Genomic DNA, 27,841 nt, shown 5'->3' on the forward strand with positions numbered 1-27,841 from the left:
AAGTAATTAATTTCCCGAGCTTCAAGGCTCTTTTCTTTTATTCACATTTCACTTCTAGAAATGAGAGTTGACTCAACAATCTCTGTCAGGTCAGATCGGTGGTCATTCGTATTTCCTTGACTTTGCTGAGGGCCATAGGCAGTGCAAACAGATTAGCTTTAAAAAGTATATGCCCCTAGTGAGGTCCCTTTGGATGGTTGGGGGTTCCTTTGGGGCAGAACTGCCTCATAAATAAAGTAAACAGCTTCTATACTCTTCACTCCTTAAGATGGCTTGAAATGTAAACAATTTATTTACGCTGCTCTGGGAGGTGTGAAATCCACCAAATGCCCGGATTGTGGATAGTAACAATTTTCTGCGAAACTATTGCACAAAGTTAGGAGGCTTTTACACACACACACATCACATATACATGTATATATATGTATATATAATTATATATATATACACATGCATATACATATATTTACATATATATTAACTGACCAAACCTGGCACTGCCCAGGAAAACTCTAATGACAACTGATAAACTCACTCACTCACTCACTCTCTCTCTCTCTCTCTCTCTCCTCTCTCCTGTTAAGATAGTTGCTTGTACATTGTGCAGAATTTTTGACATTTTATATTTCACCACTTCTCACCCCCCATTTCCTTTGGGGCTGAACTTGGCCTTGAAGGGCATTGGGAGTGTACCTATTCATCTATGCCACCTCAAAAACTATGGATACAATAATATCCATAATTTTTGAAATTTTATTTTTCATCCCTTCGCTCCCACTTCCTATCGAGGCTGAACTTGGACTTGAATGGCATCGGGAGTGTCACTATTCATCTCAGCAACGTCAGAAACTCTGGATTAGATACTAATATCTCTCATTTTCGGTTATTTTTACATATCACCCCCTTCTCACACACGCCTTCCTAGGGTTGAACTTGGATTTAAAGGGCATCGGAAGTGTCCTTATTCATCACACTGACCTTGAAAACTATGGGTTAGACATTGCTACCTATTGTTTTTTTTATTTTTAGAATATCAGCCCATTCTCACCCACTCCCTATCAAGGCTAAACATGGACATGAAGAGCATTAAGAATGTCACTATTTATCTCAGCAACCTTGAAAACTATGGATTAGACACTATCTGTCGTTTTCAGTTATTTTTAAATGTCACTCCTTCCCACCTCTTCATACATCGCCACCTATCAGGCCTGAACTTGGACTTAAAGGGCATTGGGAGTGGCACTATTCATAACAGTGATCTCGAAAGCTATGAATTAGGTATTGATATCTACCATTTTCAGTATTTTTACGTCACCCTTTCTCACCCCTCTCCTTTGTGCTAGTTATGTCTTACCCCCACAGTATTCTTTCCCAGATGCTAAGATATATGTATATCAAGTTTAGTTGAAATTGCTCAATGCGTGTCAAAGTGTATGTGGCACATAAACACTGACATACATCCATCTTTATATTCATAGATTACATATGTACAGTGATGCTCAAATCTCATGCAACATGACTCCAAAGGATTTCGTTCAAAATTCACAAACTGGCAACCTAGCATGCTCCATATCTACCTTTTATTTCAATGTGAAAACGCGATTATCGCATACACTAAGGCCATATGTTTCATAAGAGTGAAATCTGTCACATATTTAAAAATTGCTAGAAAATGTCACGTGTAGCCAAATTTCAGAAAAACCCTTACGAAACATTTTCAAAACTTTCGTTCACTCATTGCTGAAGCATTTGACCAAAACGAAGTCGCCATCAAACCTCAGTTCAAATGTTAAATAAATAAAAAAAAACGAAAAAATTGTCGTGACATTAATAATGCTTCCAAAGCAAACTTAAAATTTGAAATAGTCCTATTTGATTGCTTTTACCCTCAATGCTGAAAAAATGTAAATATGTATATACAAAAGTAGAATGCGCCAAGCGATATCAACGTGTGAGGGGAGCATGTGTGACGTATCAGTGTCGGTGCAACAACAATCACCTGGTATATAAGTAGGTCTAGAATGAGTAGTGACCATTAAATTATCTTGAAAACATTTACTTTTACTTTGTTTGCTAAATGCATATTTGTATTTTCATACATAATTATTTGTTATCTTTCTTAAATATTTCAAAACTGATAGCATACTAGCAAATATTCACCTATTTGTCAAAGCCAAGATATAATTCCTAAGCCTAGGTGTTAGATTTCCTTACTTTACACCTGACATTCACATCTCTATATTAACAATTTCTGGCCAGAAAGCAAATGAGGTTATCTACACATTCTTGCACTTCAAGTTACCTTATGAAAGAATAAATTATACACCAAAAGCGAGCAGGACTTTTAAGAAAATAATATTGTAAACCAGTTGAAAAACAAGTGTTCCATATGCCTTGATATTAATACTTATGATATTTCGATTAATAGCCATCTTCTCCACATAACCAAAACCATATCATCTTTTATTCCTCAAAGAACAGGTAATCTCTACAAATAAAAACATTAGTAAAGATTACATCTCAGAAAGCTTAGATATTTTTTATAGGCCTATAAATCATTCTCCAACATTACAGGCAGTTTAAAACACAGCCTGAAACTTCAACATTCAAAGAAAAAATGGTTGTAATTCATATTCCTCAATGAACAGGTAATCTCTACAAATAAAAACATTAGTAAAGATTACATCTCAGATCGCTTAGATTATTTTTTTAGGCCTATAAAACATTTTCCAACATACAGGCAGCTTAAACGCAGCCGAAATCTTCAGCATTCAAATAAAACTTGTTTTAATTCATATACCTACATTGAAATTGTTGTTATGACTGTTGAGCTTTATTGGTGTTTACTGTCATAGTGCTGTAGACATGGTTATGTTGACCAGTCCGAGGAGCATGTTAAGTGTGCTTTCATTGCTGGCACCGCTAACCTTATCACACCACACTTGAACTGAGCAACGTAAAGATAAAAAAAATAAAAAAATCAATTCAAATCACACAAATTAAGAATCATATCTGTTTAACCATAAAGAAAATAGTGCTAGCTGTGAATTTGCAAACTTTTCGACATGAATGACATTACAAATAAAAAAAAAAAAAAAAATAGCACTACTTGGCAACATCACGTTGCGTCTGAGAATATGGACGATACAAAAAGAATCATGCCGCATGAGATTTGAGCCCCACTGTACCTGAATGTAAAAAAAAGTAAGAAAGCCAGAGGAATACACTGTGTGCTGCATACAGAACTGATTAAGAAGCAATATCATTCAACATGCTTGGGACAGGGGATGAGTTGATGAGAGAAAGTAAAAGTTTGTGTGATGAAAGTAAAGTGTGTATTAAAATACGTGGGAAGGAAAGTGATTGGTTTGGGGTGGAAGCTGGGGTGAAACAATTTTGTGGTATGTCTCCGTAGCAGTTCAGTATCTTTATGGATAGAGAAAAGACATTGGGCATGGCTAACATGACATTCATGACTAAATGACTGCAAGTCCTGTAAAACCGCTCTTCTATGAAAATCAGAGAAGACAGCAGCTGCAAAAGTACGTTAGGTTCTTCAAGGGACGAAAAGAGACGATAAGTCTGTCCCTAATTTTCGGTTGCGCGCCTTAATTTTCTCTTTTATATGGCTTTATTACATCGCATAATTTTCTCTTTTATATGGCTTTATTACATCGCATCATTTTCTCTTTTATATGGCTTTATTACATCGCACCATTTTCTCTTTTATATGGCTTTATTACATCGCACCATTTTCTCTTTTATATGGCTTTATTACATCGCACCATTTTCTCTTTTATATGGCTTTATTACATCGCATCATTTTCTCTTTTTATATGGCTTTATTACCATCGCACCATTTTCTCTTTTATATGGCTTTATTACATCGCATCATTTTCTCTTTTATATGGCTTTATTACATAGCACCATTTTCTCTTTTATATGGCTTTATTACATCGCATCATTTTCTCTTTTATATTGCTTTATTACATCGCACCATTTTCTCTTTTATATGGCTTTATTACATCGCATCATTTTCTCTTTTATATGGCTTTATTACATCGCACCATTTTCTCTTTTATATGGCTTTTTTAAATCGCATCAAGTCATAATCATTTCTAGACGTTCTTCTTCTACTTTCTCCTACCACTTCTGAATGTAAACCTTTTAACCAAGATAACAGCATCCATTCTTTCCTTATGAACGAATCATCTCTGATGCATACATTCACCAAAGCTAACCGCTTCCTCGGAAATACTTCTATCATGAAACACCACACCTTCATACCTTAATTAATATAGGCGTACTAGCATCCACTAAAGTCTTCTTACCTTAATTTCAACGTTGAAAACTTTCGTACAAAAGCCACAAGCTCAAAAAAAAAAATAAAAAAATAATAATAAAAAAAATAAAATAAAAACAAAAATAAAAACAAAAGGGGGGCACCCGGGAACTCATTCCGTTTGATCACATACCTCTCTTCCCAGTACTGACTTCTGTCAACTTGGAATATTTGCTCAGTCTACTGACCCCTGCCTTTTTATCTGTAAAAGACTTTGCTGCTGCAAAAGGATAACGATCTAACTGCTACGGTTGGCAGAGATCTAATGGCATGAGCTTCGTAAACCTGCGTATGGCATCTGAACACAAGCCTGCCCTGCAAGCATTTACATGAGAGAGAGAGAGAGAGAGAGAGAGAGAGAGAGAGAGAGAGAGAGAGAGAGAGAGGGTACGGTTTTCGTGAGGCATGTGTTGCGTTTTCTTTTTTTATACAGGAGGAACAGAGGATGTAAGGAACGCAGCTGGACGCCAATCTTAGTTTCTTATTCACAGGTAACCTTCCGGGTTTGTATACCCTGAAGTAGTAGGAGCAGTGATACCTTAATAATTAACGTGTAAAAACAACTTATTTTTGAAACTTTTCCCCTTTTCAACTTTTCAAAAAACTTAAGATACGTGATATAAATGCTTACATAATCAACGAGGTTCTGCTGAAACTGGTACTGGAAAATAAACTCAAGACAGGCATCAAATGCCTTTAACCATGATGAGCGTGAAATATTTTGGCTTTGAAAGAAAAAGGGAATTCTCTCATGAAAGCGCAGTGTTTTGGTAATTAGGGATTTGATCCTAATGCAGACTAATGGATGAAGAGAAGCTGGGTAGTAGTTGTCAGAGGGTAAATATGTTCTCCCAATCACAGGAGCATTCCTTATGCATGAGATACGAATTACTGTTTACGTTAGTGCAACGCAGAGGCAACAGCCTAAGGATCAAAGACATGGTTGGCATTATTGATTCTCTCTCTCTCTCTCTCTCTCTCTCTCTCTCTCTCTCTCTCTCTCTCTATCTCTCTACTCTCTCTCTCTCTCTCTCCTCTCTCTCTCTCTCTTCTTACCCATCTATCAGCTTTTTCATGGCATCATACCACCCCACAGTTATATTGTTGCTGGAGATTTATTTAGTTTTTTGAACCATTGACATTGTTCTGGCACTTTAGCCTCCATGTATACGTATACACATGTCAATACACTGTATTTTTTATTTTTTGTATAAATGATGAACTGATACACAGCATGTTTTGCTTTGATGGGATTTTAGCTTATATGAGAATTTCAGGTTTATCAGATTTCTTTTTTTAGTAATATGTTTTTCAAACTCTGCCATTTTGGGGGGTTGAGAGTTTTACACAAAGCACGTCCAAATCTAAAGGTGAGCTATATTAATCCGTACCCACTCGTACTGAGGATTAAGAAGCATTACTACAGCAATTAACTGACATATTATTAGACTCTATTAACAAAACGGTACTTTATCTGAACAATAAACCACAAATCAGTTACGTATTTTATCTAGTGCTTTAACCTTACTGTTTTCTTGTTATGATATATAATAAGTTGTCCTTATATCTTACCGAAGATTTTTACCAATAATTTATATTCATTTTATACCTTAATCTTGATATTGAACCGATCTATCGTGTAAAATCAAAAGAGGTTTTGTGATGTTTTATGGCGAATGAATCACGCGCATGAAACAGGAATTTTATCGCTCTGTATTGAAAATTGAAATAGAATTCATAATCTACTGTGCAACTTTTTATGTGATGGCATTTTACCGAGCACATTTAGCGTACATCGTATTTTGTAGTGATTTTTATTTTCAATCATCGAGCGCCTCTTGTCAAGAACAAATACACCACTTTCTGCATTCATTTGTTTCATTAAGTAACGTTGTATCGCTTCATTTCTCTCACCACTAAACAAACTGCATAGCGCGCGCGCGCGCGTGAGAGAGAGAGAGAGAGAGAGAGAGAGCATATCATTATCATTTTCATGCATAAAAGTATCAATGTTTATACCACATTTATTTACCTAAACATGTATCATAAATGTTCATGCTTCCAATGGTACTAATACGTATAAAATCGGTCATGATGTAGCATACCCATATGTAAATGTGCTATTTAAAGCCAACAGCGAAAAAGAGAGCAACAGTTGAGTATGGCTGAACCTTTAACATAGATTCCCACACTTCCACCGAACAATAAACGCAAAGCTTCGCTCCTCTTTTGAATTTCCATGCAACCATTTTTTTATAGCTCAGTAGATACAAGGTAGGAAAATGGCAGAGGCATTAGCACGGGCTGCCGGCTACCAAATGTATGGCCCCCTAACCTAATTCCTAAACACTGATGTGATTACCAGAGCCGTGGCAAAATGCCTGACGTTAATATTTACGCAACTTCCTCCTGTCGGGTGAGTTATCGCCGATTTAGCCCGATTCTGTCCCTCGAATATTGCGCGCATGCACGCCAGGGAGGATTTTGCGACAATTTCTCCTACGCGAATAAGCTTGTGCTTATTCATAAAATATTCCTCTCTAACATAGCATTTTGGGTTGCGGTAGCAGTTGCAATACCTTCACGGGCTTGGCCAGTAGACAGTGAATCAGGATCAGTCTTGGTTAAATGGGGTAACACACAAACACATATTGCAATTTTCTATATACCACTAGTCATAACGAAATCTCATTAACTGCCTTTCATACGGTCCAGGTCCTCACTGCACATCTACAATATTAAAGCAACAGAACAGAGCAAACATACCGATAGTACGATAAACTTGTATTTACTTTATATATATATATATATATATATATATATATATATATATATATATATATATATATATATGTACATACATATAACACGCACACACACACACACATTATATATATATATATATATATATATATTATATATATATATTATATAAAGGATAATTCACTGGGGATATTCATCTAAACAATCCACCGTAGTTAAATGTAATGGAATTAACAAGAGGAGTGCCTTTAGAAAGGCAGTAATTCTACAGACAAAGGACAGTAACAAACATGATCTATAAGCGTGTGGGTGTATTTTTAACTTAAAAGTCGACCAGAACACCCAATTTTTGGATAATCAGAGCTGTATAATAACAGTAAGTTGAAAAGCAAATTACGAGAAATAACTCTATTTTAGACTTAGTGCATCTACCATTCCTTCATCATTATTAATTGTAAAGTGGTTACCAGGAGAGAGGACAAAAGCATTCGAGCACTTTACAGGGTCTTTCGTGGTAAGCCGTTTCAATTGGCATTCCGTTTCGGTTGGCATTCCTCTTCTTAATACCTTTCAGGTTAAGTAACTTCTCAGATCTGCTTCATGCTCAAGGGACATCATATTATTACTGTTATTCAGAAGATGAACCCTCTTCATCTGGAGCAAGACCACAGGGGCCGTTGACTTGAAATTCAAGTTTCCAAAGAACATGGTGCTTATTAGGCAATGAGATGAACAAATATTTGTTTAAACAACCTAAACCTAGACGAGTTGGATCGAGAAAATCCAGGTGTACTTTCATCTGGTGCCTTCAGAAAAGATGCATGGGTTAATCTCAGCATTTCCGTACATTTTAACGGTTTTTTTTTTCTACATATGTTGCTAGGCGATTGGAAATACACACTCCAATACCTGTTTCAGAGAAATCTGTAAAGAGCAGAATGTGGAAAATCCAGTGCAAATCACCATACTTTCACTGCTCCTTTAGATTACCAAAATGTTCATCTCAAAGTTCTTTTGCGAGGCTTTTAATAAAAAATTACTTCCAGATGTCAACACGGGTATAATATTATGTCCAAGACAGCGTTGAAAAAGGAATAAAGTCCATACATGTCCAAATTACTGATAGTCTACCCACAAGGCTTTGCCCTAGGAGCCGTCAGTTTCCTGTACACTAGAGTACGCAAACTTCTTCCATTTATTATTTTCCGTACGACAGCAGCTTCGCAACTCTGGCATTTTCATGTGATTACTGATGTACGAGATAGAATTACAACCTTTTTGTTTCGAAATGCAGAGGGAAGGGTAAATTCGCTAGATGCTAAGGACGAGAATGAAAAGAAAACGCACCTCAGATGATGAGAAGACTCCAAGAAACTTTATTGGTGTACTGAACCAGCTATTTGAAAAAAAGAATTTGCTTAAGAGAAAAACTGTGCCCTAAAATATGTACATAGACACACGCGCGCGCACACATATATATTATATATATGTATATATATATATATATATATATACTATATATCACATTTTTACAGTCATATATACATATATATATATATATATATATATATATATATATATATATATATATATAAACTTGCTGAATAGAAAAACTGTGCCCTAAAATATACACATACACATACATATACTGGTGTGTGTATATGTATGTGTGTGTGTGTGTGTATATATATATATATATCTATATATATAATATATATATATCTTATTATATATATATATATATACTTGCCTAAATGGAAAAACTGTGCCCTAAAATACATACAAAACACACATATATACATATAACACATATATATATGTGTGTATATATATATATATATATATATATATATATATATATATATATATATATATATATATATATATATACTTGCTAAATAGAAAAACTGTGCCCTAAAATACATACACACACACACACACACACACACACACATATATATATATATATATATATATATATATATATATATATATATATATATATATATATATATATAACACACACATATATGTGCGTGTGTATGTGTACTTTTAGGGTATCGTTTTTCTCTTAAACAATTTTTGTTAAAAGCAATTGTTTTAGTGCCATAACGGCGGAGTTCTTCCGGTTGTCCTGAGTCAGTTTCTGGTGAAAAACGGACGTACTTTTTCCATTCAAGGGTTTCGTCACGACAGCTGTTCCACCACCCTGTGGCATTTCCAACCGACGACTGAATTCCAGTCTTCCAGTCTGGACTTACAGCCTATTTATAACACCGCGTGGAGACAGCTTGTAGATGACCTTCAGAGCTGAGTACTGATAAGTCAAGAGATTAAACCTTAACCTCTTAGGCTCGAAGCTTTGGGTAAAAAGTGTGCGCGTGCCAAGAAAAGTAAAATTGTAAATATGTAGTAGATAAATATTTAAAATACAATATAATTTTCTTAGTATTTTCTAACATTTGTGTTTGTAATTCACAAATATCCTAAGTGTGTTTGCAAGGGGAAAAGTAAAGCACAAAACAAATAAAAATTTTGAATCTGTATCTCAAAAAATACTTATAATACAAATATTTATAATACAAATAATGGCGTTGTACAAATATAAAAATGTGAAAATGCTTTACACTAATTACGGCTCGAGGTTCGTGTTGGGCAAAAGGCCTACGGGATTTCAGTAAGGATGTTACTCGGCCTTCGGTGGGGGTTCTCTCGTCCCCTGACGGACGCAGTGTGTTTGGGGCGCCCACTGTCCTTCCTGTCTGGTCGTTGCTTTCTGGCGAATTCCTCCTCCTGGCGGAGGGAAATATATGATCCGACTCTTGTTGGATATTTAGGGTTCCTCTGGTACAGTGATGAGTGTCGTGGAATGCCACTCAGATGTCGCGGATTCGCGTCTCCACCAGGGCAATGGAAAATCACTGGTTCTGTATCATGATCAGTTACTGCTGCAGTGTGGGGGTTTGCAGTGGGAGGTTGAAACCAACATTCTTTGGAAGCTTGAATTTCAAGTCACTGGCCCCTGTGTGCTTGTTCCACGTGAATAGGGTTCATCTAATGAAATAATAATAATAATAATAATAATATATGTCGGAAGAAGACCTTCATTAATACAGGTTTTAATGAAAATAATGGCTATTTCAGCCTAGTTTATTTTGTATAGAAGTTTCTCTATTCTTGTTACTGACTTTTCTTCTGTATTCATATTGGCTATTAAAACGCCAAATGGGGGATTCATGATAAATCCCCCATTTCGCGTTTTATTAGCCAATTTGAGTACAGAAGAAAAGCCAGTAATAAGAATAAGGAAACTTCTATACAAAATAAACTAGGCTGAAAAAGCCATTATTTTCAATAAAACCTGTAATAACAATAATAACAGTAGCGACGCGTACCACTTTGATTAACTCTTGTAAGAAAAGCTTTCTCTTGTGGGCATCTATATAATGTTGACGTATGGCTCATTTGATTTCTATGAGCCAGCAGACGTCTCAGAAGGGCCGTTGTAATGTGCCCGATGTAGTTTTGGCTGAGAGATTTACACATCTCCTCTGGACGAATCTGTTTCCTTTTTATTGTGACTAATTATCGTCCATAGAATTTAGGTTTTTGGTGTTCCCGGAAGGTCCTTTTTCGACGGTTGCCACAGACATATTTGTAAAAAGGGAGGAATCCTGATAGCAGGCCTGTTAATGAAGAACAGCAATGTCCTTCCCAGATGAGCATAAACGTAGGAAATCCATGCAGAAGATGAAGTTTACTTCTTTTTCTTTAAAACACTCTTCTCTGTTTTTATCAGCGCCCATGTCAAGTCGCGTTTTGGGTATGAGTAGTTTTAGGGAACTGCTTGACTTCTAATGTTCCTGTGGTCTGGCGCTGTGCTTCATTTCCTAATTTTACTTCTTGCTTTATATTCTTATTTTTATTTCTATTTTCTTTCCTCTCTTACATCCTTCCTTTTGTTGCCCTTTCATCTTACATGACAAACTACCACATATTTCTGTTCCGTAATCAAGGGGTTTGGTGTTCTTTAGAAGCTACAGAGCAAACGACATCACAAGCGCTTAATAACAGCTTAACCAGTGTTGAAGATAAACTAACTGCCTCTAACATACGGGAATTCTTTGTCTTCCCAAGTCAGAGGAATTACAAAACGAACAAAAAAGTAAAACAATGGGTTGTATGGAGCCATTCGAATGTTCTGAAAACTAAATACCTCAGATAAATACTCCTTAGCGTAATCTTAAACCTACAGAACCCACTTAGCACACATCCTGGTCATATGCTAGTCATCCGGTATCATGAGACTTGCACTACAAAATGATAAAAAATGACAGTAACCTTCTTTTAGACGCTTTTAACTTTCAATATTCAGGAAGTTTAAGAATAACCTATACATAAGAATCAATTAATTCTTACCTTCTGCACTTTCCATGAATCGCAATGTAAAATAAAGAAAAAATCATTAGATTAGTTATTTCATACATACTATAATATATATATATATATATAATATATATATATATATAATGATATATAATATATATATAGATATATATATCATATATGTTATAGTATAACATATACTATATGCATACACATTTATGTATATCAATGATTAAAAAATACGTTGTCGTTTATGTGTTAAAAGTGCTCCAAACTCACTCACTCTCTCTCTCTCTCTCTCTCTCTCTCTCTCTCTCTCTCTCTCTCTCTCTCTCTCTCTCAAGACAGGTCCAAGCAGCCAGCTTTAACGGAAAGCTTACATATTTCCCTATCATGGCCGCCGGCAAGAGCAGTTTCAACTTTAAAAAAAAATGTTAACTACGTCGTCGAATGAATCTGACCCTGAAATATAGGAAAAAGAGGCCTCAAGACATAACCTACATTCTAAGATTCTTCACAGTTTCGATACCCATCGAGCTGAGGCCATTGTTCGCTCGGATAATGATGGATGAAGTTTCCGTCGGTGCGTTCGAACGTTTATGAAGACGAATTAGGACAAGTATGCCATTAGTCAAAGCATCAAGCAGCGCCATTCGTATCACTCGCCCCGAGCAACAGTTCTCCCCCCATGAATTCGGATTCTTTCTCAGTTCCTGCCAGCAGATCGTACTTAATAGAGTTCCTTCCCTTTGTATCCGCACACGAGGTCAGCTGAGTTTGGTTTTTATCATTTCCATATTCCCCTCTTTCGTCATTTCGCATGTTTGTTCTTCACTGGTGCAATGCTTCCATAACCTGGGCTAATATTCGATGGTATCACTCGTATGTACAATAATCAGTTTATCAGAAAAACCGAAATTGGAATTTCACTTCTAAATCTAAAGGGCCCGTTCTCGGCAGGTACAAGTAAATTATCTCGAGTGCTGGGTCATTTTTTTACAGCTCCTTTTAAGATAATAGTCTCATGAAATGTGTCGATTCGTTTGTACGATTTGTAGAAAAATTGATTTGTCTCATTTCAGGGTTGAATAAATTGGCGTTAACGCTGCAACCCGTTGTCGAGGAAGGGTTTTCTTCTCTAGTTCAAGGTAATATTCTATTCTGAATCAGAAGAAGAAGAAGATGCAACAGGAAGTTAATACGAACGGGAGAATCTCTGGGTGAAAATTTCGTGCCGTTCTCCTACGAAATTGGGGAAAACTCCCGTAGATTGTACTGCACTCTCGCAACGACTCGACTTGAGCAAAAACTTTCACCCCGTAACAGCTATCTTGGGTGAAAAGTGTAAAACCTAAAGTAAAAATACAGAACCGAACTTAGCATTATTCATTTGCCCACCACGCCTTCTGAAAGAAATCGACCTTAGCGTTCCTGCGGAATAGCATTTCCATGTTAAGACTTGGATGAGAATACGCACGGCACTCGACCATATGCTACCTTAGAATGGAAATTATAACAAAGTTAGCATGAAATTTTGGACAGGTGTGTTTACAATTCTAGGTTCGTAAATGTCATTTGGCCTGCGGTGGTGCTTTCCTTCCTGATGATAGTAACTGTCATATTTATAGGACTAATACCCATAAGAACAGGTAGAACAAAAAATAAAGCTAGTTTTGCGTTTGACAATGACATCCTGTCACGATTCAGTGCGTTGTCAATATTAGGAGTTCTGCTCTATTTGACCTCTTAGACTTTATTGTGATTAAATGTCCATCTCATGAGTGATGTTCACTATTGTAGATTTACATCACCCGTGCATCTAATGCCTAGGCCAATCCCTTACAACTCTCCTGATTGGCTGTTGATAAGCCAATCACAGGGCTGGAAACTCTCAGTCTCTCTCGAGAGTTTACAAAGGCAGGATGTATGTTCCACCTCTCCTGAAGGATACGTCTTTGAAAAGTATCACTTAGGAGAGGTGGAACATACATCCTGCCTATGTGAACTCTCTCGAGAGACTGAGAGTTTCCAGGCCGGCGACTGGCTTATCAACAGCCAATCAGGAGTGTCGTAAGGAACTGGCCTAGACATCAGATGCACGGGTATGTGAATCTACTATAGTGCACAAGTTTCGACACACATACAAACAGGGATGTCATTTCCAACATCATCGTTATCATTAAAATGCAACCTCTAAGATACCGGAGACAACGGAAATGAAAATGGCATCCAGTTAACGATGAAACTGGCTGCAGTCATGAATTATTTAGCGTCGACACATTAGTCTCCGATGAGAGTTTTGAAATGAGACTCGATCGCTCCAGCTCACATGAAAGGTAGTACATTCCAATTTATATATTTCCTGTGCTTCGGAGGGATCCAAAGGGATTTACTTTCACAGAATATTCATGGTTAGTTTTGCCTTTAAATAATATCACTGTTATATTCGATACATTGACGTTTCACTTTTTGTTTAGTCATTGCAGCCATTATAGTATATCATGCTACTTACGTCAAATACGAATTTTTTGTGTTAGATCTACGTTTTAGATCACAAGAAAAACGAGCGTAACATCGAATACAGACAATTACAAAAGAAAATATCAATGGGATTTTTTCTCGACGATACAAAAAAGTCCGGCTATTTCCGAGGACGCCATTGAACCCTGGAAAAAAGAGGAAGGCAAGAGATTTTTGTATCATTTTAATGAACACTTGATTAATTTATACCAGTACCATTACTTCCCTTCTCTACGGTAGCGAAATGCTCAACGCACAACTACTTAACCAAGATGGCGGAATAAACATAAAGTCGAGCCACTTACGCAAAGAACAAAGAGCTGAATGGACTCCGTTATAGCCCTTGACTCTCGAAAAGCTTCGCATTAGATGCTTAAACACCGTCTTCAGGAGTTCTTGAGCCGAATTTCGTTATGAAAAGCACGTGGCTCCCCGTCACCCGCGCAACTTCAGCTTGGGAATCTGACCATCATAATGCAATCTCAAACGGCCGCCCGCCTGGCTGGAGAACCCGGAAAATATAATAGTCGAAATGTACTCTCTCTCTCTCTCTCGTGTGTGTGTGTGTGTGTGTGTATAGACACGCACGTGCACATACATGCGCACATTCACAAACATATATATATATATATATATATATATATATATATATATATATATATATATATATATATATATATATATATACACATATATATATATTAATTAATTAATAAATTAACAAATAAACATATATATCTCCCTCAAGTTAAAAGTGCCCATCAATACACTGGTTTAAAGCTAAGGACTATATTTCGTTGGAATAACTTCCACCCTTATTCACTACTTCATAAGGGAGGAAGTAAGTCTACCGAAATATAGTCCTTAGCTTTAAACCAGTTTTAATGGGCCTTTTTATACATTAGACGTATCCTGTTTTAACAGAAGAATTGATTTACACACACACACACACACACACACATGTATATATATATATATATATATATATATATATATATATATGCATATATATATGTATATATATATATATATATATATATATATATATATATATATATATATATACACACACACACATCGAGAAACAAATGTCCTTTAATATCTAACTCACTCTACCTCGGAATTAATATATTTTCATATATGCTAACCGAAGGGGAATTTTATTAGGCAATAATAGAATTGTCGGCACACGGGCGCGAACCCAGGACACCATACAAATCCAGGACGTCAGTGAAGCTATTTTACCCACTCTACCACCGGTGGCGTGGGTAAATAGTCTTCACCCACCGGTGGAGTGGGTAAATAGCTTCACTGACGTCCTGGATTTGTATGGTGTCCTGGGTTCGCGTCCGGCCGCAGACAATTCTATTATCGCCTAATAAAACCTTTCCCTTCGGTTAAGCATATATGAAAATTTATTAATTCCGAGGTGGAGTGAATTAGATATTAAAGGACATTTGTAGCTCGATGTATGTATATGAATCACAGTAATGTGATATGACTATATATATATATATATATATATATATATATATATATATATATACATATATATATATATATATATATATATATATATATATATATATATATATTATATAGTTGCTACCGACAATATGTTGTCCTTTGTTGTCATTTTAAGAATGGGGACCATTGGCATATTTGGTAACTAAAGGTATTTTTGTATTTAACTCTCGTTTGCACTCTGCTCCTGACTTGGACACATGCTCTACAGCTGTACCTGTACACAGGAATAACGTCAGCCCTTTTTCGCTTACCGAATCTCCAATCTGATTTCAGATACCGAGTCTACTGATACTTTGTAATGGGAAAGGTTCGAAGGTACTTCAGATAGAAGACTGGAATAGATTTTTTTTTTTTTAGTCACATAAACTTTCACCTTTTCGTGACATATCGGATACTACCAAGCACCTTCAACATATACCTATATACATATATACGTATGTATACATATAAAACTAAAACCCCAAATTCTTTGCTCTTTTTTGGATATGCATGTTACTACGAAGCCTGGAGATCCAACTTTAAAGAAATATGAAAGAAATCATGGTCCGGTATGTATATATATATATACGTGTATATATACATATATATATAGCAGGTCAGTGAATACACATATAAAACCTCCAGGGGATGTCCATGATACAACGATTAAAACATCAAATTATTCTAAGAAACGTTTCGCACATGAAATTCTCTGTGCATCATCAGTCTGTGAAAGATAGAGACACATTTATAAGTAACAAACAATAAAAGTGTAAACAGGATTTCACATATATTAAAAATAGTCTTAAAATTACATAAAAGAACAAAGTAAAAATGAAAAAACAGGTTAAAAAGAGACTGCTTAAACACCAACCGTTCATTGTGAGGAGAGAAGATGGAATGAACTACGACAAGTTAAAAGTAACGACTTCAACTATGCCAGGTACAGAGTTGCTGAGGACGTGTTACTGTTAAGAGAGGGAACAAGCCTCTTGATATATAAAGACTCAAGGGTGGTTAAATGGTCAGGATGTTTGACATGGTCTATTATGGAAAACTATTCTTTTTGTATTTCAATTTTGCAATTAAAAGCATGATTTCTGATGTTGGAAAATTCAGGTTGCTTTATTCTCTGACCAGTGCGAAAGCTGAAGCCCAAGTGAGAGCAATATCTGACCCTTAACAGCCTTCTGACTTGAAATTTACATCCAGCCTTAAACGAATCATTGAACATGAGATACCATGCCTTAAAGTCAAACTCATATCCAGCAATACCTGCACAATTGGTTCCTTTTTTAACTATAAAGATCGCCTTCAGCCTTTTATGCGATCCAACGTTATATATAAATTTACATGCCCTGGATGTCCGGGCTCTTACGTCGGATCAACTCGAAGGCTGTTAAGGGTCAGATATTGCTCTCACTTGGGCTTCAGCTTTCGCACTGGTCAGAGAATAAAGCAACCTGAATTTTCCAACATCAGAAATCATGCTTTTAATTGCAAAATTGAAATACAAAAAGAATAGTTTTCCATAATAGACCATGTCAAACATCCTGACCATTTAACCACCCTTGAGTCTTTATATATCAAGAGGCTTGTTCCCTCTCTTAACAGTAACACGTCCTCAGCAACTCTGTACCTGGCATAGTTGAAGTCGTTACTTTTAACTTGTCGTAGTTCATTCCATCTTCTCTCCTCACAATGAACGGTTGGTGTTTAAGCAGTCTCCTTTTAACCTGTTTTTTCATTTTTACTTGTTCTTTTATGTAATTTTTAAGACTATTTTTAATATATGTGAATTCCTGTTTACACTTTTATTGTTTGTTATTTATAAATGTGTCTCTATCTTTCACAGACTGATGATGCACAGAGAATTTCATGTGCGAAACGTTTCTTAGAATAAATTGATGTTTTAATCGTTGTATCATGGACATCCCCTGGAGGTTATATATATATATATATATATATATATATATATATATATATATATATATATATATATATATATATATATATATATATATTTTATTTCTATCCATATATATGCCCGCACAGGCTCCGCCACTTCTTCTCAGGACTATATCGGGTAATAAGCTAGTCGCCATACCTGATGGAGAGTAGAGAGCTGGGGAAATCGACAGGGCAGGAGGGCGATCTCGCCGGCGTTGATGCGAACTTCAGTGACTGTATTGTTCTCGAGGTCCAGCTCGGGCAAGACATGGCGGATTTCCCAAAAGGGATCGGGATCTGTCACCTCTTCTTTTTGTGTAGCTGTCGAAGAGAAGAATATAAGTAGGAGTATGAAATCATGACGTGCGGTTTTGTGCATATATATATATATATATATATATATATATATATATATATATATATATATATATATATATATATATATATATAAGGAAAAATTCTATGCATCTTTTCCTTACATAAACAATAACAACTTCCGTGCAGTCTTTACTAAAAATAACCAATGAACATTTCAATGCCCTTTATATAAATTTGATTACGAAAAATCAAATTTATATAAAGGGCATCGAATATTAGAAATCATTCTTTAAATGTAAAGCTAGCATCGAATACAAAGATTTCTCAATAATTGGACAGGTCAACAACTCAAAAGACCTATTTATTTTAGAAAGGTTAACAACTCATAAGACCTATTTATTTTAGACAGGTCAACAACTCTAAGGACCTATTTTTTTTGACAGGTCAACAACTCTTAAAGACTTATTTATTTTAGAGACGTTGTACATAAAACAACCAGTTCCCCTTTTTTAAATACTCAGACCTCAGCTGTTCAACTTTGTTTTTTTATATATATATATATATCTTGACTCTTTCGTTGCTTTTAACGCTTTATATTGTTCACTTTTCAGTTCTCCTTTTAGTTTTGCCCTAGACTTTACTCTGGCATGTCAGCTCCACTCTTCCCTTAGTTATTTATTTTTATGTTAAACACTACCTTGTCGATAAATCTTGCTTAATTGTAAATTATTGTTTGTTTGTATGGTGTTTTTACGCTGCATGCAACCAGTGGTTATTCAGCAACGGGACCAACGGCTTTACGTGACTTTCGAACCACGTCGAGAGTGAATTTCTATCACCAGAAATACACATCTCTCATACCTCAATGGAATGACCGAAAATCGAACTCGCGGTCACAGAGGTGGCAGGTGAAGACCATACCGATCACGCCACTGGGGCGCTAATTGTAAATTATTGTTCAATTGTTACTGATAGGCCTTCACACCCCACCACGAAAAAAGTAGAACGCAAACTGTTTCCTTATATATCATCTTATATTACAGAATTAACTGATATTTCTAACAATGTCCTCCAATTACGAGAAAATAATTACAATTGTGCTGGCATTTACTTCTCTACATGCCCGGATGCAGATATCAGTGACAACTCCAGAATACTTTCATTATAAGAATTGCAAGTGATACTTATAAGAATTGCAAGTGATACTGACACACTTTGATTGTTGTTAAAATGCAGGATTCACTTCATTCAGGCTAAGTTAGCTGGATTATCTGCTTAAAATTTCTCAAGTTCCATATTAACGAGATACTAGGATGCTGCAACGTCCTCGCATCTAATAATAGATTCACATCAACCGTGCATCTGATGTCTAGGCCAGTCCCTTACGACGCTCCTGATTAACTGCTGACAAGCCAACCACAGGGCTGAAAACTCTCAGTCTCTCTCTCGAGTTCACATGGGTAGAATCTATGTTCCAGCTCTCCTGAGAGATTCGTCTTTCAAAAATATCCCCCAAGAGAGGTGGAACATACATCCTGCCTATGTGAACTCTCGAGAGAGACTGAGAGTTTCCAGCCCTGTGATGGGCTTATCAACAACCAATCAGGAGCGTCGTAAGGGACTGGCCTAGACATCAAATTCACGGTTGATGTGAACCTACTCTTTTTTTATACTTAAGGGGAGCGATCCCATTGAAATAATTATAATTGTGTAAATATATACAAATATATATATATATATATATTATATATATATATATATCTTTATACTTATGGGGAGTAATCCCATTGAAACAATTATAATTTTGTATATATATACACTATGTATATAAAAGCAATAACATCTATATCACATGTATAGTATTATATATAATATATATATATATATATGTATGTGTGTGTGTGTGCGTGTGTGTGTGTGATAAACATGTACTTTAATGGTAGGCTATGCAGCAAAAATAGACACAAAACAACTAAGCTTTAAGGTAATTTGTCAATTACCAAATCGACATTGTAATAGGGGTAAAATACTGAGAACATAGTAGAAATACAAAATAAGATAAAAATTTGCTTGTATCATTCTTGAAATTGCATTATTATAAACCAGAGAAATCTGCATATATATATATATATATATATATATATATATATATATATATATATATATATATATATATAGAATATATAAATATATATATCATGGATCAACAAAATCATCCATAGTTAAAACTGTTATGCGAATAATATAATCGCCTTACATACACAGTGAATTATTATGGCAATGTTTTGATAGTCAAAATAATGAAATGGTAAAAACAAAGTTGGAAAATATAATTATATGAATTGGCTTACAGATTTACCAGAATATGGAATAAAAAGATCTTGTTTGCAAGGCTTATAAATATGATTGTCCTCAGTATTCTTGATGCTCTTAGGTCATAAAACGTCTAACAATCATTTACTTGCTCATTTTGTCCAGAAACTGCCAGTCTGTTTATGTGAACTGTTTGTTGCTCCCTGCCTCCACCAGGCGACCTATCTCGCTTTGGATAATAGGGTTAGCTGCCACTGTTTACCTGGGGGTCAAATCTGGTGCAGAAAGGAACCAGCCACCTTATTGCAATAATCCGCAGTTTAATGTGTACGCCACACTACGGGATACACCCAATACCACGGCATTTTTTAAAAACCAGTACCACTAGTGTCCACAATTTGGGAAACAAGAGACCACGCTGTAATGTCAGAAAAAGGGTGTAGGTTGAAACTGGTCAAATGCAGAAGAAACTAAGAGACTAATATTAAGCACAACTTATGCAAATGAATCGACGCTTCAGTACCCCGTTTAGAGCTAAATCCTACTATAGTAGGTTCACATCAACAGGGCATTTGATGTCCAGGCCCGTCCCTTACGACGCTACTGATTGGCTGTTGATAAGCCAGTCACCGGGCTGGAAACTCTCGGTCTCTCTCTCGAGTTCACATAGGCAGGATGTATATTCCACCTCTCCTGAGAGATACTTCTTTCAAAGTATCCCTCAGAAGAGGTGGAACATACATCCTGCCTATGTGAACTCTCGAGAGCGACTGAGAGTTTCCAGCCCTGTGACTGGCTTATCAATGGCCAATCAGGAGCGTCGTAAGGGACTGGCCTTGACATCAAATGCATGGTTGATGTGAATCTACTAGAGTACATTAATGGAAACGTAGTTCACATCTGGATGGGGGAACCACATTTTAATCAACTCTGATATGGGAAATACTATATTCTTTTGCAGTGAACCCAATGCCTCCTCTCATGATGGTGATGCAGCTAGCTCAAGAACCAGCGTATCTCAGGTGAGGAATGAATGGTTGGGTTTTGTGTGTGTGTGTGTGTGTGTGTGTGTGTGTGTGTGTGGAGGGGGGGGGGGGGGGGGAGTGGCTCGGCCGTTGGCTAATTATTAAGAGGAAATGAAGGATTCCCTTCAAGAATAGGAGAGAGAAAAAAAGGAGAGCTACTTACTTGAACAGGTGTTTATCACGGATGACACTGGACAGTTGGAAAAGAAATGTTTTCCAAAAGCTTTACTAGTGAGAAGGAGAGGCGTGTATTTAAGTTTGTAAGACTGTGTGAATATGTCATTTTGTATAAATAAAGACTACTTAACAATACAGGAAGGTTTAACTCATTCTGTCATCAATCGACAGGCAAAAAATGGTAATATCAATTTCAGTAAGCATCGCACTGAATATTTGATAAAACAAATGGCATGAACTTGGACTTCCTTTAAAAGCCCTTTCAGTGAGGGTTAAAGGAAGTCATCCTCCTCTGGGGCTCTTGCCGAGACATCATAATTATATCATAATCCTCCACAGTTTCTTTTTGATTCTCCTCCTGGATGCACTCTGCGTATTTGAAGCCAGAGACATAAAATAATTCTTGAAGTTCGACGAGGTTACGTTAGAGGAAGACAATCACGAAAATGGGGCAGACTTAGTAATAACAGATGGCAGGCGAAGGCTAAAACTATGTATATGTATGCTTGGTGAGAGTGCTCCGAGGATTTTTTAGTGTTAAAGAAAAAATGAGATTGCTGCTTTTCCTTCAAATTCGATAAAATGCGGTCTACTGGGCCACCCGTGACGAATATGCATGCGAAATTGCAACATATTGCAGTCTGCAATGCGGCGTTTTAGCATACGGCAAGCACACTGTGCGTATGTGTGTGTGTGTGTGTGTGTGTGTAAGGATACATATATACTGTGTGACATACACGACATATAACAGACATTCACACACATCACAGATTACCTACTGATCATCATAACAGACATATTTACATTAGCACAAATCTTGAAATTCATTTAAAATGAAAATAAATAAAAACACGGCTGAGTTAAACAATGAGTATCTCATGAGTGACACAGGTTGACAAAATGGAGGAGCGGGATGACAGAGAAATTATGTCAAATGTAAACAAGGACTTTTGTGTAATTTTATTTTTTCCTATAACAAGATGAATCTTCAACAAGTGAGGATATAAAACTGTATCTTCAAGGACCTAAATGGTGCACTGTGCTGGCACTATCAGAGGAGTCAACCACAAGCCCTGCCACAACCACTATCACTACAACCACCATTGCAACCACTATCCTTTTTCTATCTGGTTTTTCTTTCCTATTCATAAAACATAAAATCCTTGGTTGTAGTATCATCTAATTTTTATCACCCAAGACCATTTACTAGTGTCATGCTAAAAAAGCAAAATGCTTACCAGAAGAGAGAGAGAGAGAGAGAGAGAGAGAGGGGACGAGAGAGAGAGAGAGAGAGAGAGAGAGAGAGAATTCTCCTGGGAAGTCTGCTAACTTGTATTGCTTTCTTTGTTTCAGGAATGTGTGGGTAGGAGACTGACCAAGAGTCCTTGCTGCAAGCTTTTGTCCTTTATATCAGATGGATACTAAATGTCAAAATGCTGGAAGACGAGAAATATCCAGAGAGGAGTTAGAACTTTTAGATTCTAATAAACGCTATGATGATGATTAGCTTTAAACATCTATGAAATTGACAGAGACCTCCGGAGTAAAGGTTACTGAATATTCATTCTCATTGTGGTAAATCAATTATCTGAGGAAGTTCCTCGTTGGACGAGTGGGTTACATCCTTGCCTACCGATGCGGTAGTCGGGAGTTCCATTCCCCGGTCTGCCAACGACGAATCAGAGGAATTTATTTCTAGTGATTAGAAATTCATTTCTCGATATAATGTAGTTCGGATCCCACAGTAATCTGTAGGTCCCGTTGCTAGGTAACCAATTAATTCCTAGCCACGTTAAATTATCTCATCCTTCGGGCCACCCCTAAGTGAGCTGTTAATCAGCTCAGTGGTCTGGTTAAACTAAGATATACTTAATTATCTGAGGATTTGAGGATTTTTCTATCATTTGCAACCGAAGTTACACTGTACGAAATGTGGTAAAATGTGCCATTTCCGCCTATTAGCAGTTATCTCTATGAATGGCTGCGTACATGTATACACGTTTATGCTCTGACTGTTTATCGCGAATGTCTGTAGTGTTCATGGCTGGTGGCAATGCTATGCTACATGTCTGGTTATTTATTCAAAGACATTTTATGGTCCTTTTCTAACATAATAGTTACTCCGCTATTTCTGAATATGGAGCTGGATTAGGAAGGTACAAAACCAGGGACAGATTTAGCTGATTATGATATATTAAAGGAATTTAAGTGTCCTATCCTATCCTATCTGTTCACAGTAGAAATGAACAAGTCGAACTAAATTTACGTGAGATGTCACAGTACTATTATATAAAATTAGAAGATGTCAGACTGAAACTATCATTTATCTAAAAAATAATCTGCCTGGGGTCTCGAGCTCTGGTGAATGAGGGCTGTTTTTTATTCGTATTTCTTATAAAAAAAAAACACTGACGGTTGTCCATTTACTGAGAGTCGTCTCCAAGCAGTCCTCTGCAGAAGGCTGAGGGATCAGATGTTCTTTTGCTTTGTCTTCAAGACACGAAGGGATAGAATACGTTATCATCCATTTCCAGCATTGTCTAGAAACTCTTCCCCTTCCGTCTCAGAGTTACAATAGCTTCAGATATCTATTTCAGAAGGGTGATGTTAAACGATACTCTTGCAGAGCTGTATGGGCCCTGTCAAGCTAACCGGGATTATACAAAGACTGATTGATGCATCAGAAAACTGCAAGTCAAACAAGTGTAATGAATGAGCAGTTTTATTTACCATCACCAAGTATACCTCTTGTCTAAAAATAAATAGAACTCTCTCTCTCTCTCTCTCTCTCTCTCTCTCTCTCTCTCTCTCTCAGGTGCTTATCTTAACAGGTATCCTACCAAGAGCATTCTAAAAGTTTAGGAGGTATTTAGCTACTTTGAAAGTCCAAAAAATATGTAATGTAAATAAAAAAATATGTAATGTAAATAAAATTCAAATTTCCTTTTACAAAGCAAGAAGCATGGAATTATGGTAGGACATAAAGTCATGAAAATGAACTGAAAGGTCAGTCAATAAAAAGAAAAACAAAGTCGACCTGATGTGCAATAATGTAAGCAGTAATTGGGTGGTGGGCGACTGATATATAGTTCAGAATAAACGGCGCGACTGTACCATTTTTTAATTTGACCGGTATTGTTTCCGAAATGGTAGTTTGGTATCGCGGGAAATGGGAATATTTTGAAAGCTACGTGAAATATAGGTTCTGTCATTAAAATACGTTAGGACTCATTGAAATCAAAATGTGTTTTCCCGAATTAAAATATATTGGAGTCCAGTCTAATACAGCTTAGCGTAAGTGAAAAGTAGACGAATGCAATTTCTGTCATTGAGCGTTCGCGAATGAAAATGGAAAATACTTGCAAAATGCAACTTGATGCATTTCACTAAAACACGCACAGTTGTTCATTTCCTCTCTTGCGCTGTCATGAATAATCACTGACAAAATATAATTCTCGGTTTCTCTATTTGTCTGTCTTGGTAAGCATTTCTGTTGTCTCTGTTTGAACTATAACGTCCGTGTAAAGAAAAGCTATTGACTAGACACTCCTCTCTAGTCATCATTGACAGCTCATCCTGCTATCTTATGATAAAAAAAAAAAAAAAAAAAAACTCGTGTTCGCTGATAAGCGCTACGGCAGAAAATATCGACGTCGTGAAGTCAGTTAACAACAGTAGTGTCGACTACAAAGATTCACGCCATTTAATTATAACTTGACGCCAGAGTTCATGCAAAGTCTCTTGCCAGCAAGGATATGAGGGTGTAATGTTTGCATGGCCGATGAAGACCTGCTTTATAACAATAATAGCCTCCATATAAAATCTCATAATAGCACGAGTCACTAAAATGGCGAAGAAATCCAAAGCGGTGTAAATGTGAATATATGTTAGAAATATGGATACTTGTATATATATTTCCAATATATATATTTACATTTACAACACTGTGAATTCCTTCACCAGTAATAGCCTTCATCGGCTTCCTCAGGTAACTGACCTTGGCCTAATGAGGATACTATGTACCGAGACTTTTGAATGGGCACTGTCTTATCAGAAGGGAGTGGTGTGCGGTGTCCCTCCTCTGCCCAGTTACTGAAGTCCATCTCTTGGATGAATATATTCAGCGATATCCCAAAAAGGCCACCCCCAGAGAGAGAGAGAGAGAGAGAGAGAGAGAGAGAGAGAGAGAGAGAGAGAGAGAGAGAGAGAGAGAGAGAGAGAGAATTAAAACACAGCATCCCACCTCCTACCAGGATGAAGTTGATTCGGAGGTAAAGAAATTATCGCTACTCCCACAAAATAAGGAAAAGGTTTCGGCTGAAACATAATACGTATAGGGTGTTTCGAAATTAGAGGCCCCCCATATCCCCATCTACAGCATAAACTATAATTGATATGGACAAAAACAAATGTAATTCAGAGCAGGTATTTATTCAAGTTTCTCTCCGAGTATTTAATAATTTGTGTGGCCTCCATTTGCCTGTACCACAGCCTGCATTCTTGAGGGGTATGATTTCAGCTATGATGTCTTTTGACTCCTGAGAAAGGACTTCAGGTCTTCAAAGATTCTCACTCTTTTCGCGATGACAGTCCTGTGGATTTTTGTTCCAGTTTCTTTTAGCAAAGGATTCATCTCTTTTAATGTATTTAGCTATCCAGATACGTGAAATGAAGGATGCGCCAGCATCCCTGGCCTCTCTGAAGGTTATAGCCCGGATTCGGTCAATCCATTTGATTTCCTCCGAGTCTTTAGCCATGGCTGTATCTAACTCCGTCACTCAGTCTGGAAATACAAAAAATGTAAAATGAAAAATAGCTAAATAGAAACTTCAGATAATTTACTTGGAGATAGGCTATAGCAGAAACCTTTATAACTTTTCATTTGTTCTGTGGAGGGGGAGCTCTAATTTCGAAACACCCGGTAGATAGAAGGAGCAGTGACTCGAGTTGACAGTAAATACAATCAGTGGGCTAAGATTACTGACACAGAAGAATACGAAGAAGGGATAAAAGAGGGGTATGCAAAGCATCAGCACGTGTTCTGAATGCTTTCCACAAAAATTCACCTGTTCACCCTTTTACAAAGGAAGACGATAATGTTAAGTCTTAAAAAATAATCCCGCTGCTCTAGTTACTATTCTGAAAATGTATCTAGAATGTCTGTCAGTTCCAGTTTCTCAGTACAACTCCCATTAAGGTAATATTCAATAAATGACTCTTGTAAAACTTCCAGACTTTACGTATCATATTTGTACTGTAGTTGTGCACCTATTATGTATTTTTCAACGTTTTTGGAAATTAAACACCTACTACTGTTGTTACTGCAGGTTTCGCAGGAATCTTTTCCATCATGGTTGAAAATAAGCACCAAAGTTGTTGTTGTTTTTTTTATCTCATAGAACCCAATGTTGAAACTTCAGCATCCAAACTTATTCAACCTTCAACATCCAGGCGTATCCAGATATTGGCAATAATCATAAATTGCCTCTTTTTGTCTTTCCACTCTGGGTTTGAGAAAATATCTGAAGATTAAGCTGGCAACCCATCCAAGTTTAATGCCCCAAGGAACCTTTTTATACCCATTCCATTAGACTTTTTTTGCCGATAGTTATCTCCCACCTCGGTCAACATTGTTAGAAACTCGAATTCATCATGCTGCTCGACTGAAGATGCACAAACAAATGACGTTAATTAGCCTAAGTGTATTATATATTTGCTTTGTTTTTAGCAGTAAATATTTCAGAGAAATCTGCTATGCAATTGGGAAATCAACAATAAATACCCGTTCTTTCTGACATTCACAGGATTTTAATGAAAGTGGGTTAGATGCTTCCATTTCATCCCATAATATGGTTCCGTTAGGTTGATGACATATTTAGTTAGGATCATTCAGCTACGCTTGGATAATAAATCGGCAATCTGGAATGGACTGGTAAATTCGATTCAATTTACACTTGAGAGGGAAGAATATAAGACCATACTTTCATGGATGTCAAAGCAATTACAAGTGACAATATTCTAAAGTTAAAAATTTAAAGAACATCGAAAAGGTAGCAATAATAATCGCATTGTCAATGCAAAGTCTTATCAAAATAAGGAAGTAAAATAGTCAGGAATAAGATCTATGTTCATAAGAGCTCTTCATCCAGTGAGCCATGAATTGTTTGATGAAGAGATAGATAGATTATACATATGGATTAGGTCTTCAGCAGAATTTTACTTTACACGATATAGATGAACGATGTTTGTCGCTTGCCAGAAAATAACTTTACCAAGCCGGTGCTAACCTGAACTTTATTACATAGAAATATACTGTTCACTATGCACGACAGCCAGTGATCGAGTCATCCATCAACTTGAAGTGCAAAATTTAGCTACTGTATTTTCATATCCGAAAATCATAGGAAGAAATCTAATAGGATACCGCCCCGTATACAACAGTACAGTGTGCAAGATTCCTTGTGGGTGTAATAAATTTCATAGTGCACAATCGACAAAAACAGTTGAAAAACGGATATCACAGGATAAGTATTGTATTACT

At 36.5% G+C, this 27,841-nt stretch overlaps 1 protein-coding gene across 5 annotated transcripts in view; it reads right to left on the reverse strand.

The window, feature by feature from the left end:
• LOC135221949 (uncharacterized) overlaps positions 1-27,841 on the reverse strand; it is a 677,814-nt gene that overhangs the window by 154,476 nt on the left and 495,497 nt on the right. For all 5 annotated transcript variants that reach the window (XM_064259991.1, XM_064259992.1, XM_064259993.1 and 2 more), the window contains one exon: positions 17,625-17,788. In XM_064259991.1, coding sequence (XP_064116061.1) covers positions 17,625-17,788 — 164 coding nt within the window. The remainder of the gene's footprint in view (positions 1-17,624; positions 17,789-27,841) is intronic.

This window comes from Macrobrachium nipponense, chromosome 3 (assembly GCF_015104395.2).
Source record: "Macrobrachium nipponense isolate FS-2020 chromosome 3, ASM1510439v2, whole genome shotgun sequence".
Taxonomy (NCBI): domain Eukaryota; kingdom Metazoa; phylum Arthropoda; class Malacostraca; order Decapoda; family Palaemonidae; genus Macrobrachium; species Macrobrachium nipponense.